The sequence below is a fragment of the Heterodontus francisci genome, chromosome 33 (assembly GCF_036365525.1).
Source record: "Heterodontus francisci isolate sHetFra1 chromosome 33, sHetFra1.hap1, whole genome shotgun sequence".
Lineage (NCBI taxonomy): Eukaryota > Metazoa > Chordata > Chondrichthyes > Heterodontiformes > Heterodontidae > Heterodontus > Heterodontus francisci.
In genome coordinates, this window is record NC_090403.1 from 43,569,510 (window position 1) to 43,583,423 (window position 13,914).

The 13,914-nt window shown below is 41.8% G+C and overlaps 1 protein-coding gene across 3 annotated transcripts in view; it reads right to left on the reverse strand.

Moving 5' to 3' along the window:
• LOC137348150 (V-type proton ATPase 116 kDa subunit a 1) overlaps positions 1 to 13,914 on the reverse strand; it is an 84,544-nt gene that overhangs the window by 23,349 nt on the left and 47,281 nt on the right. For all 3 annotated transcript variants that reach the window (XM_068013411.1, XM_068013410.1, XM_068013413.1), the window contains 2 exons: positions 12,544 to 12,651; positions 8,694 to 8,811 (listed from right to left, as the gene is read on the reverse strand). In XM_068013411.1, coding sequence (XP_067869512.1) covers positions 8,694 to 8,811; positions 12,544 to 12,651 — 226 coding nt within the window. The remainder of the gene's footprint in view (positions 1 to 8,693; positions 8,812 to 12,543; positions 12,652 to 13,914) is intronic.

Consider the following 13,914-nt stretch of genomic DNA (forward strand, 5'->3'; position numbering starts at 1 on the left):
AATTTACCCCATATCACTTAATATGTAGCTTTATTTGAAGTTAACGTTTATTCCAGAAGTTGTTTAAGTCACAAATAAAAACACAAAGTGCTGAAACTACTCAGCAGGTCAGACAGTATCTGTGGAGTGAGAAGCAGAGTTAACGTTTCAGATCTGTGTATAAGTCACAAGCAGCTTGTCAGCTCACGGTTACAGTATTGTTCACTGGCCCAGGATTTTTGAAAAAGCCATCTACAATAAAAAAAATTTTTATTTTCAGTACATTTAAAACATTAACCGATGCAAGGGGAATTGTAGATTATAACGCACTGCCTACAGCAAACGTGAAACTAGGCTGACACTTCAGTGCAATATTGAGAGAATGCATCATTGTCAGAGATGCCATCTTTCAGATCAGGATATTAAAACAAATCCCTGTGTACCTGTTCCAGTTACTCAAGAGAATGTCAAACACGTATCTGAAGAGGAGTAGGGAATTCTTCCTGTGTTCTAGTCAACATTTCTCTTTCTACTAAAATACATCAACTGGTTATTTATTTCTATTACCTTTTCTTATTTATACATTCACAGGACACGGTGGCATTTATTGCCCAACAATAATTGTCCTCAAGAAGGTGGTGGTGAGCTGCCTTCTTGAACCGCTGCAGTCCATGTGATAAAATTACCCCCACAGTGCTATCAGTGGGGAGCTCCAGGATTTTGACCCAGTGACGATCAGTTCCAAGTCAGGATGGTGTGAATTAGAGGGGAGCTTGATGGTGTTCCAATGTGCCTGCTGCCCTTCTCCTTCCAGGTGGTAGAGGTCGTAGGTTTGGAAGGTGCTGTCAAAGAAGCATTGGTGAGTTGCTGCAGTGCATCTTGTAGATGGTACACACTGCAGCCATGCAATGCCAGGAGTGGAGAGAGTATGTTTAAGGAGGTGGATGGGATGATCAAGCAGGTTACTTTGTCCTGAGTGGCATTGAGCTTTTTGACTGTTGTTGGAGCTACACTCATCCAGGCAAGCAGAGTATTGCAGCACACCATATGTACCATGGCTTTGTACCATGAAACCTATTGTTATTTAATCTGTCCTGCCCTCCACCCTATCACAGACCTTCCCTTTTGTTGTTCTGCCTCCCCACCTCCACCGTTTCATTTGCTCAAGACCTATTACATTACTTTTGACAATTCTGATGAAAGGTCACAAACATGAAATGTCAACTCTGCTTTTCTCTCCACAGATGCTGCCTGACCTGAGTATTTCCAGCATTTTCGGTTTTTGTTTCAGATTTCCAGCATCTGGAGTATTTTGCTTGTGTGTTGTTGTAGTATTGCAACATGCTCCAGACTTGTGTCTTATAGATGGTGGGAAGTCAGGTGGTGAATCACTCAGAATACCCAGCCTCCCTACTTTTGCAGCCACTGCATTTATGTGACTGGTTCAGTCCTCCCAGAATGCTGATTTGTTGGGGGGGGGGGGGGGGGGGAAAGAGACAGGAAATGGGTGAAATTTGATGGTAATGTCATTGAATGTCAAGGGGAACTACTTAGATTCTCTGTTGTTGGAGATGGTCATTGTTTGGCATTTTTGTGGCACAAACATTATTTGCCACTTATCACCTCAAGACTGGAAGTGGGCACGGACTGCTTCATTATCTTAGGAGTAGCAAATGGAACTGCACAATATGCAATCAGCAGCAAGCACCCCAGTTCCGAAGAAGGGTCACTGACCCGAAATGTTAACTCTGCTTCTCTTTCCACAGATGCTGCCAGACCTACTGAGTGGTTCCAGCATTTCTTGTTTTTACCCCACTTCTGACCTTATGCTGGAGGGAAGGTCAGCTGATTCAGCTGAAGATGGTTGGGCCTAGGACACTGCCTGGAGGGAATCCTGATTTGATGGCTTGGGGTTGTGTGCGAAATGACTGCTGTGTCACCAAGATAACAGTAACTGCATTTCAAAGACCTTTGGAGCGTTTCCAAAAGATGCAATAAGGTATTACATAAATATTGATTGTTTTTTTAAACATCTACTTTTCTACTTCCAGGGTTCATAGGGCTACAATTATTCTCTCTACTCAGAGCATTATTTTATCTCTTACTTGGCTCCAGCCTTGTTACTCCAAAACATACATTTTCTAAATACTACAGGATGAAATGCTTTGCCACAGTGAGTAGTTAAGACAGACAATATTGTATCTTTTAAGGGAAGAATAGCTAATCGTTCGAAAGAGATGATTTAGGGCTACAGCAAGTGCTTGGGGCTGTGCGATTAGTTCTGAATTGCACTCAAAGAGCTGGCATGGACACGATGGGCTAAATGGCCTATTACACAAACTTCTTTAATATAGTCTTGGGGTGTGTATATAAAAAAATCTTGAGATCAGTGTGAAGAAGTTTCACTTTGCACTAACACTGCAGTTAGTGTGAACACCGCTTAAATCCAGAGTCAGTGACACTGGTACTAAATGGAGATAAACTCCCTGTAGAAGGTGGCTCACTCCACTTGACTTCAGAAACAGAACTTGCCTTTATACCAACTTAAATTCCAAGTTTTGACATTAAAATAGCAGTTTCAGCTCCACACCAGCACTAAATGTGCCTAAAATATAAACAGTCACATTTCCTAGCATTGATGTTTCTCACCCTGATGAGTAGCGGGCTTTTAGGAAGTGAAATTCAGTAGGCTTGTCCAATTGCTGCAGAACTAATGAATTTTTTTTTTTAAAGAAGGATTTAACTAAGAAAACACTCACATGTGGACTTTTTTTTGCATGTTTTTCGTTAACAAAATCTCAAATTTGAAATTCAAATCAGACAACTTTAAACATTTCAATAGACAGGCAGTAAAATTTTACCACAGCAGTTAAAACACAATGTATTGGGCTCTTTTTAATAAATGGTAACATTTTAGCCCATCTACTTTTGCACAGTCACAGGGTCATTTATCTACTGGTACATTTGTCCTTTACATTCAGAACACAAACAGATAAAATGCACTCCCTATCTAGGGATTCAAGTCAATGCAATATTCATACATGCTTCACATCGAATAGCATCTTACTTAAATTATTGCTGACTTCAGGTTTAATTTATTCACTGGCACAAATATTCAAGCTGAACAAAATGCTCCTGGCAAAGCATTAGTCTGAAGTTAGGTCTATATGGTTAGCACCTAAGAAACAGTTCAGTCAATTGCACCGCTCACACATATGGCGTTCAGTATAATTACATGCACACAAAATGGCAAGGCCGGGCAAACTTCTCACTGTATTCTACCAAATGCCACTCTGACCACTGAGTGATGTACTCTCCTATTATTCCTTCTTGGGAAAAGCACCTCCATTTGAGCAGGAAGCTGAGCTACAAGATAACCCAATTGCCAGCATTCCAAGTTGGTGGCTATTGCACAGGTGACAATATCTCTTGTAAGTACGCACAAAACTAAAGCAAATGAGTGCAATTTTGTAAATGGCAATTATTTTTCCACTGAAGTCAACGGTTTACCATTCATGATCTGACTATCAGCCAATGCATTTTCTTTTGAAAAATAAAAAGGATTTAAAATATTACTTTCTTTATGATCACAGACCGGTTTCAGGTGAAGGGAAATTTAGACATCTAAAGAGAAAAATGAGACAATAGAACCGTTTACCAATTTGGGTAAAGACAAGCAGAGTGAGACAGGAAGGGACAGAGAGCTTAACGGTAATAGTGTATCAGTAAATAAGGTCCATGCAAATAGTAAAAAAAAATTACAAGGCTCTTATCTGATATTGCGAATGCTTCGCACAAAGATATAAATGGTTTAGATCTAATCGCCATTACAGACATGGTTATAAGGTGACCATGGTTGGAAAGTAAATATTGCAGGGTACACATTTTGAAAATGGAAAAAGAGTAGTAGTAAAAGGATCACGGAAGGACAGTTGAAAGGATCTTGACTCTGAAGAATCAGTATGGGTGAAGATTAGGAATACCAAGGGTCAGAAAATGCTGGTGGGAGTAGTTTATAGGCCCCCGAACAGTAGTTATACCTTCAGACTGAGCATGAAGCAAGAAATAAATGGAGTGTGTAACAAAGGCAATGTAATAATTGTGGGGGACTTAAACCTTCATATAGACTGGACCAATCAAACTGGCAAAGGTGATCTGGAAGATGAGTTTGTGGAATGCTTTCATGACAGTTTCCTGGAAAAAATAAATTGTGGAACCAACTAGGGCTAAAGCGATTTTAGATCTAGCATTGTGCAATGAGGTACGGTTAATTAGTAATCTCATAGTAAAAGACCCAATGAGAAAAGTGACCACAATACAATTGAATTCCTTATTAAGTTGAAAAGCAACATACTCCAGTTCTCAACAAAAATTTAAACAAAGCCAATTACACAGGCAAGAGGGGAGAACTGGCTAAGGCCAATTGGGTAAATAGACCAAAAAGTAAACCAACAGCGGACAACATTTAAAGAAACAATTCAAAATGTTCAACAAAAATACACTACATTAAAAAACAAAACTCACCAAAACAATCCATCCGTGGCTTAGTAAGAAAGTTAAGGGTAGTAAAGATTAAAAGAAGAGGCTTATAATGTTGCAAAGAATAGTAGTAAGCCTGAGGATTGGGAGCGTTTTAGAAACCGAAGGTCCACCAGATAGTTGATAAAAAGGGAAAAAATAGAATGAGAGTAAACTAGCCAGGAATGTAAAAGCAGGTTCTAAGAAATTTTACAAGTATATAAAAAAGGAAAAGAGTAGCTAAAGTAGATTCCGGCCCCTTAGAGACAGAGACAGAAGGAATTATCATGGAGAATTAGGAAATGGCAGAGACATTGAACAAATATCAAAGATATCAAGATAGCGGTGGGAGGGCGGTGGGGGGTGTAAAATAGAGTGGGAGGCTTGGGGGTGCCCTTCCCAACCTGCTCCCGCCTTCGTCACCATTTTACACGGGGCGGCGGCAGGAAATGGCCCACCCGCCCCAGGCTAATCCAAGCCCTTAAGGGGCTCCACCCGCTGCCACAGGGATTTTACCCTCGGCCGGTCAGGCGGCCCAGGCCTGAGAAAAGCCACCTGACCAAAGCTGGCGGCTTTCTGATGGCCGGGGTGGGGGGAGGGGGGCGGCCCTCCTGATCAGGCACCCCGATGCCCCAACCACCCCCAACGCCCTGTATGCCTTTCACCCCTCAACCCCAATCGACCACCCTTGCCTTGCCAGGGCCCGACTGATTGCCCTCAGCAAAGCCCCAAAAATTACCTTTTGCAGGGACTGTCCTTCGTCTTCTTTGTAAAGCTGGGCTGCAGTCCCAGCAGTACCCAGCTCTCCTGGTGGCGCTGCTGGGACTAAAACCTGCTGGCCCGCTAATTGGCCGGCAGCTCCATTAGCCTGGACTTCCAGCCTCTGAGGTCGAAGTCCCGCCTCAAACAAATTAAGGGCTTGGGGACCATAAAATCCAGACTAAACCCTGGGCCAGGCAGAGGTGGGTGGATGGTTCCTGTCCAAAGAGTGTAAAATTCCGGCCCTCGTGTTTGTCTTCACAGCAGAAGACACAAATTACATACCAGAAAGAGGGTAACCCAGGGACTAATAACAGTGAGGAACTTAAAGTAATTGATATCAGCAGAGAAAAGTACTGGAAAAACTTAAGGAACTAAAATCCGACAAATTTCAAGGACCTGATGGCCTACATTCTCGGGTTCTAAAAGAGGTAAAAAGAGGTAGCTGCAGAGATAGCGGATGTGCTGTTTATGATTTTCCCAAATTTCCAGAATGGTCCCAGCAGACTGTAAGTTAGCAAATCTAACACCACTATGCAAGAAATGAGGGAGAGAGAAAACAGGGAACTACAGGCCAGTTAGCTGGACATCCGGAAAATGCTGGAATCTATTATTAATGAAGTCTTAATAATGCACTTAGAAAATCATAGCATAATCAGACAAAGTCAAAATGGTTTTACAAAAGGAAATCCGTGTTTGACAAATTTAGAGATTTTTGAGGATGTAACCAGTAAGGTAGATAAAAGGGAACTAGTGTACTTGGATGACAGTGTATTTGGATTTCCAAAAGACATTCAATGAGGTGCCACACAAAAGGTTAATACACCAGATAAGGGTTGATGGAGTTGGGGGTAATATATTAGCATGGATAGAGGATTGGGTAACGGAGAGGAAACAGAGAGTAGCAACGAAAAGGGCGTCTTCAATTTGGCAGGCTGTAACTGTGGACTGCTACAACGATCAGTGCTAGGGCCTCAGCTATTTACAATCTATATTAATGGCATGGATGAGACGAAGAGACAGAGTAAGGTATCTAAATTTGATGACACAAAGCTAGGTGGGAATTCAAGCTGAGGACACAGAGAGTGAGCAACTAGGTGGCAGCTGGAGTATAACGTGGGGGAAGGGAGAGGTTATTCACTTTGGAATAATAGAAAAGCAGAAATTTTTTTTAAAAGGTGCGAAACTTGTAAATGTTGATGTTCAGAGACACTTGGGTATACTTGTACAAGGAACACAAAGTTAGCATGCAGGTACAGCAAGCAATTAGGAAGGCAAAGGGCCTTTATCGCAAGGGGATTGGGAATAAGGAAGTCTTGCTAAAATTGCACAGGGCTTTTGTGGGACCACACCTGGAGTACTGTGCATAGTTTTGGTCCCGATAACCTAAGGAAGGATATGCTTGCATTGGAGGCGCTACAGCAACATTTCACCAGATTAGTTCCTGGGGCTGAGTAAATTGGGTCTAGAAGGAGGAGAGGTGATCTTATTGAAATATACAAGATTCTTAAGGGGCTTGACAGGGTAGACACTTGTTTCCCCCCGCTGAGGAATCTAGAACACAGGAGCACTGTCTCAGGATAAGGGATTGATCATTTAGGACTGAGATGGGGAGAAAGTTCTTCACTCAAAGGGTGGTGAATCTTTGGGATTCTCTAGCCCAGAGAGATGTGGATGCTCCATCACTGAATATATACCACATCCCCACCTTCCCTCAATTCTCCTACCACCTACCTACACTAGGGACAATTTACAATGGCCAATTTACCTATCAACCTGCAAGTCTTTGGCTGTGGGAGGAAACCGAAGCACCCGGCGGAAACCCACGCGGCACAGGGAGAACTTGCAAACTCCGCACAGGCAGTACCCAGAACCGAACCCGGGTCGCTGGAGCGGTGAGGCTGCAATGCTAACCACTGCGCTGCCCTAAGGCAGAGGATCAGCCATGATTTATTGAATGGCGAGTAGGCGCGAGAGGCTGTATAGTCCACTCCTGCTCCTGTTTATATCCAATATTTATTTCATGAACAAAATTCAATAATGACCAGCAAAATTGTATCACATCGTAGGAAAACTCAACTTCTCCAACACTCCCACCTGCCAAGCTAAATGATTGACTAGGTAGCACCTCTAACATTTTGTACATTTGATCCTCAATGTTACTCCACTTCCAGAGGAGGGAAACCTTCAGCTGCTTCTTAAAATGTCAGCATAGACACAGATAACACACTCACCTCAGAGTCAGAATACAGTGGGTCAAGGCCACTCTAGGACTTGAGTGCACAATCTTGCTTACCATTGCAGTGCAGTAGGAAAGAGTTCTGCACTGTTGGATATACCATGAGCGAAACTAGACAGGTTGAAGCAAATATTGAAAACTAGGGAAAAGTTTCAACCACCACTAACAGATTGGGTTGGATTTTAACAGCCCACCGTCGTTTCCAGCAGTGAGCTAAAAAAATAGTGCCATACGCTGAAGAGCTGCTGTGATCTCCTGCACTGTGGCTCATTTAAATATCCGGGGGTGGCCCGCCCCCCCCCCCCCCTCCCCTTCCCTAATCACGTGAGGGGGCAAGCTGTCCATTGCCAGCAATGGCATCAGCTGCCTGCGCGCAGGTGCATTTTTAAAGGGCAGCCAGCCCTACTGGCATATTTACATTTTTAAAGATACACCACCACCACCAACCCCCCACCCCGAAATTTATCAATAAAATTCTAAAGACCCCTCAATAACAATTACATTAACTATTTGCCCGTTCCCCCCCAGCCTCAAAAATACTTGCCTTTTAAATCTGACCTCCTTCCCCCCACCCCATAGACTGCACAAAATTTAAAGTTCACCACTTCCCACCATCCCCTACACTCATTGCATTTATTTGACCCCATCCTCCACCCTCCCCAAGCACTGGAAACCTTCACACCTCCCCCCTCCTCACCTGTGTTATGCCGGCATTCCCCAGATGGGGAATTGAAAACGTGGGAGTGCCAGCCGCCACACTGAGGAGTGCGGCGGGCCTGGAAGATTGCGGGTAAGTTCATTTGAATTTATTCATTTCATTGATTTAAATATGTAGATGCAGGTCCCATCGCCCAGCGGCTTGGGGTGGGGGGGCGGGGACGCCATGGAGCCTCGCCACCGCCAGGAGGATCAGGCTGGGCCCTCTTGGCGTCAAGCTCCATGGTGGGCCTCTGCCACAACCATCTTCTGAGCCCCCTACCCAGCCACCGCCACAGAGCCTGATCTCATGGTCTCAGTAAAATCCAGCCCATCAAATTGGAATTATTCTCATTGTTGTTTGCACCCATGCAATAAGATTGTACACCAGGGACTTAAGACATATTAGCATCACTCTCATGTTTGGAAATCCATCTCATCTACTAATAACACAATTATATAGGAAGCACTCCGAATAAATGTTAATCTATGTCGTACTTACGTGCATGAGCCAGACTCAGTGCCCACAATCGCAAATAGGAGGCAGTGTTAGAAACACATCCCAAGCAGTACTCGATGGTATGGATGGCCTGATGCACTGCAACATCGCCAAAGTTAAACTGTAAGCAACAGATAAAGAAAAGAGGTGTCTCAATGTGAAATAATACAGAACATAAAACGATATTCATATGTTGTTTTGCCAAACTTTTTCTAGTAAAGTATTATTGGGATAGGGAAAGCATATAAAATGTCCAAAACTATACATTTATAGCCCAGTGCTGATTTTTGAAAAATTAAACTGTGGGGAACAGTGATGAAAATGAAACGCTTTGACATTTTGCATTCAGATCAGAGACAACACAGTGTAACATGGAAACTGAATTCTTTCCAAACTGTCCAATCTGCTTCAATCATATCCTAAGAACATCCCTACTGTACTTATACTCATTTTCACAGAAGCCATCTGTGTCTCATCTGCATTAAACAGACAATTTCTGCAGGATTATATGCTGTGGACTCACACCCATTTGAAAGAGTGCTGAGATTCCCCAAAGTCAATTCTTTCCTGACCTTTATAATCACCAATGTTTGGGTTGGATTCAAAATACGGTCCTAGGAGCAAGAAACACAGAGCAGGAGTAGGCAATTCAGCCCCTTGAGCCTGCTCCGCCATTCAATACGATCATGGCTGATCTTATCTTGGCCTCAACTCCACTTTCCTGCCCGTTCCCCATAACCCTTCAACCCTTTACTAATTAAAAATCTATTTCCTCAAGTTTACTCAATGTCCCGGCATCCACCGCACTCTGGGGTAGTGAATTCCACAGACTCACGACCCTTTCAGAGAAGTAATTTCTCCTCATCTCTGTTTTAAATCTGCTACCCCTTATCCTAAAACTATGACCTCTTGTTCTAGATTGCCCCACCAGAGGTAACATCCTCTCTACGTCTACTTTATCAATACCCTTAATCATTGTATATAACTCAATTAGATCTCCTCTCATTCTTCTAAACTCTAGACAGTAAAGGCCTAAACTGTTCAATCTCTCTTCATAAGACAAACCCCTCATCTCTGGAACCAATCTAGTGAACCTCCCCTGAACTGCCTCCAATGTAACTACATCCTCCTCAAGTAAGGAGACCAAAACTGTATTCAATACTCCAAGTGTGGTCTCACTAATGCCTTGTACAGTTGCAGCAACACTTCACTACTTTTATACTCTATTCCTTTAGCAATAAATGCCAAAATCCCATTTGCCTTCCTTATTACCTGCTGCACCTGCATACTAGTTTTCTGCGATTCATGCACAAGGACAACCCAGATCCCTCTGCACCGAAGCATTCTGAAGTTTCTCTCCATTTAGATAATAATTTGCCTTTCTATTCTTGAGCAAAATGGACAACCTCACACTTATCCATGTTAAACTCCATCTGCCAAATTTTGGCCCATTCACCGAACCTATCCATATCCATTTGTAAATTTCTTCTTTCTTTATTACAACTCACTATCCCATCTATTTTAGTGTCATCTGCAAATTTGGCTATAGTACCTTCTATCCCTGTATCTAAGTCAGTAATATAGATTGTCAATAGTCGGGGCCCGAGGACCGAACCCTGTGGCACCCCACTAGTTACATCTTGCCAACCAGAAAAGGATCCATTTATCCCGACTCTGTTTTCTGTTGGTTAGCCAATCCTCTATCCAAGCTAATAAATTGCCCCTAACCCCATGTGATCATACCTTGTGTATTAACCTTTTGTGCAACACCTTATCAAATGCCTTCTGGAAGTCCAAATATACTACATCTACGGGATCCCCATTATCTACTTTACTTTATACATCTTCGAAGAACTCTAGCAAATTAGTCAAATGCGATTTACTTTTCATAAAACCATGCTGACTCTGACGGATTGGGTTTTGACTTTCTAAATGTCCTGTTATTACTTCCTTAATAATGGATTCTAACAATTTCCCAACAGTTGTTAAACTAACCGGTCTATAGTTTCCTACTTTCTGCCTTCCTCCTTTTTTGAATAAGGGCGTTATATTAGCATTTTTCCAATCCACTGGAACCTTTCCCGCATCCAGGGAATTTTGGAATATTATAACCAGTGGATCCACTATCTCCGCTGCCACTTCCTTTACGACCCTAGGATGTAGGCCATCAGGCCCTGGGGACTTGTCTACCTTCAATCCCAATAGTTTTCTCAGTACCTTTTTCCTAGTGATGATGATTGTTCTAAGTTCCTCCCTTCCTCTCACCTCTGCATTACTTGTTACTACTGAGATGGTACTAGTGTCCTCCACCATGAAAACTGAGGCAAAACACTGATTTAGTGTGTCTGCCATTTCTGTGTTCCCCACCATTAACTCCCCAGTCTCATCCTCCAAGGGACCAACATTCACTTTAGCTACTCTCCTCCCTTTTATATACTTATAGAAAGCATGACCAACTCCACAACCCAGCCTCTTACAGCTTTGTCTTAGGGAAAAGAATAGCATCAAGATTATAAACACAAGTCCAACAGAGGAGGGTTGTGACATTCTCAAAGAGAAGAGAAAAAAACCTGGAAACTGAACCTCAGCCTGTTCTTGCATCTACTATAGAGCGATAGTGGTGGCGAGGTAGGAGTAAGTCCCTAATCACCATTACAGCATAAAATCTTAGTGCTTAAATTCAGAATTTCTTGAATGACATCCAGTATATAACAAATTCCAAAGGAAATTATACAATTAAAAAGTTACTGAGCAAAAGCTATGTAAATGGATAATGACATAAACAAGAGTGCCTGGACAGCCACTCTCAAACATGCAATGAGCACAGCCTTACCAATTCTTCCACAGTAGGCTTGCAAAAAAAGTTACATATTTAGTGCAATTAAATGCAATGAGAACATGAATGCATAGTTAGTAGATATTAAGTTGTCAAGATGCAAGAATAATATGCATAAAAAGCACAATCCTTTTTTTTAAAATCAAAAATAAAAGTGAAAAGTTTAATTTGCTCAAACAGCATTCAGGGATTTACGAAAGACCATTTGTGCAGCTGCTGTAACAGTAGCGTGAAAGGTTCCTGGCCTTTTTTTTAAAAACAAAACTGAAGCTGAAATTGAATTTTGTTTTTTGGAAACAAAATGAAAAAAACTCTCAATTGGCAGAATCGCTGAGTCCCAAGTGACACCAGATCTTTCAGCAGAAGTGGGATTTAAACGAGAAGAATACCAAAAGTACAAAGGGATTATACTTACACTCAGTCAAAGCCAAAAGGAAAGCTTTACAGCATTATTCTTTAAATATATTTAACTAATCAAACTTTCAAAAATGCACTAGAGTTTAATATTAGATATTAAAAAAATTATATTGTTTACACCATATTTCAGCCACTTAAATAATCTGGATACAGATTTTCAACAGTTAGGATTCACAAAACAGGTCATAAACAAATGGAACAGCATCCTAATCCTGGGCAACATACCTGCAGAGGTCTGCCAGGCTTTTCCAAGCTTTAAGAAAGGAAAACTCTGTGCTGAAAGACTGATCAAGAACTGACATAACCTGGCCCCGTGAGATTTCAAAGTAACATTAAACTCAGAGTGGGGGAAATGGAAAACAAACGAGAAAGGACAGGGTCACTTCACCAATGTAAAAAAAAACTCCACTAACAAATTCATTATAGCAGTACAAATCTTCATGTTCCTGCTACTTGTGCGAACAATTCACTTTCAACAAACTACAAGCTACAGGAACAACACTGGGCAAAGGACTGACTTCCTCACAGCTGCTGTTCAATGCAGAAACCTAAATTCTATGAACAAAGAAAGATCTATTTAATGTTTCGTCTGGTACTTACTTCCTCCCCATCTTCTGAATGGGTATCAAGCTGGTCATGTTGGATTATCTCAGCGTCCTCCTCAGTTGGTCCATTCCCAACTCTTATTCCACCAAAGTTATGCGTCCCCTATGAAGTGGCAACAGTGAAAGGTGGTAACGGTCAAAGACAGAAGACTTTTAGTGGTTAACTAACCCTTCTACAATGCACACAACTGCATAGAGGTATAGCCATTTATTTTTCTTTTTGCTTAGAACAGTCAATTCTCATAACCAACTTGCCTTATACATATATACAAATTAGGAACAGGAATAGGCCACTCGGTCCCTCGAGCCTGCTCTGCCATTCAATAAGATCATGGTTGATCTGATTGTAACCTCGACTCCATATTCCCACCTACCCTCTTGTTTTTCAAGAATCTAACTACATTTGCCTTAAAAATATTTAAAGACTATGCTTCCACTGCCTTTTGAGGAAGAGAATTCCAAAGACTCTCAACCCTCAGAGAAATAATTTCTCATGTCTTAAATGGGTGATCCTTTACTTTTAAATACTGATCCCTAGTTCTAGATTCTCTCAAGAGGAAACATCCCTTCCATATCCACCCTGTCAAGACCTCTCAGGATCTTATACGTTTCAATCAAGTCACCTCTTACTCTTCTAAACTCCAGTAGAATCAAGCCTAGACTGTCCAATTTTTCCTCATAAGACAACCTGCCCATTCTTGGTATTAGTCTAGTAAATCTTCTCTGAACTGCTTCCAACGCTTTTACATCCTTCCTTAAATAAGGAGACCAATAGTGTACACAGTACTCCAGATGTGGTCACACCAATGCCCTATATAACTGAAGCATAACCTCCCTACTTTTGTATTCAATTCCCCACGCAGTAAACAATAACATTCTATTAGCTTTCCTAACTACTTGCTGAACCTGCATACTAACTTTTTGTGATTCATGCACTAGGACACCCAGATCCTTCTGCATCTCAGAGCTCTGCAATCTCTCGCCATTTAGATAATATGCTTTTTTATTCTTCCTGCCAAAATGGACAATTTCACATTTTCCCACATTATACTCCATTTGCCAGATCTTTGTCCACTCACGTTACCTATCTATATCCCTTTGTAGCCCCCTTATGTCCTCTTCACAACTTACTTTCCCACCTATCTTTGTGTCATCAGAAAACTTAGCAATCATACATTCGGTCCCTTCATCCAAGTCATTTATATAAACTGTAAAAAGTCAAGGCCCCAGCACTAATCCCTGTGGCACACCTCTCTCTGTCAGCTACCTCCTACTTCAATCTTCCTTCAGTTGGTTGTGTTCCTTTCTACGCAAGCATAATCTTGGCCTCGGGAAAGTTGATGTTGAGTCCTGAATTATTTTCTTC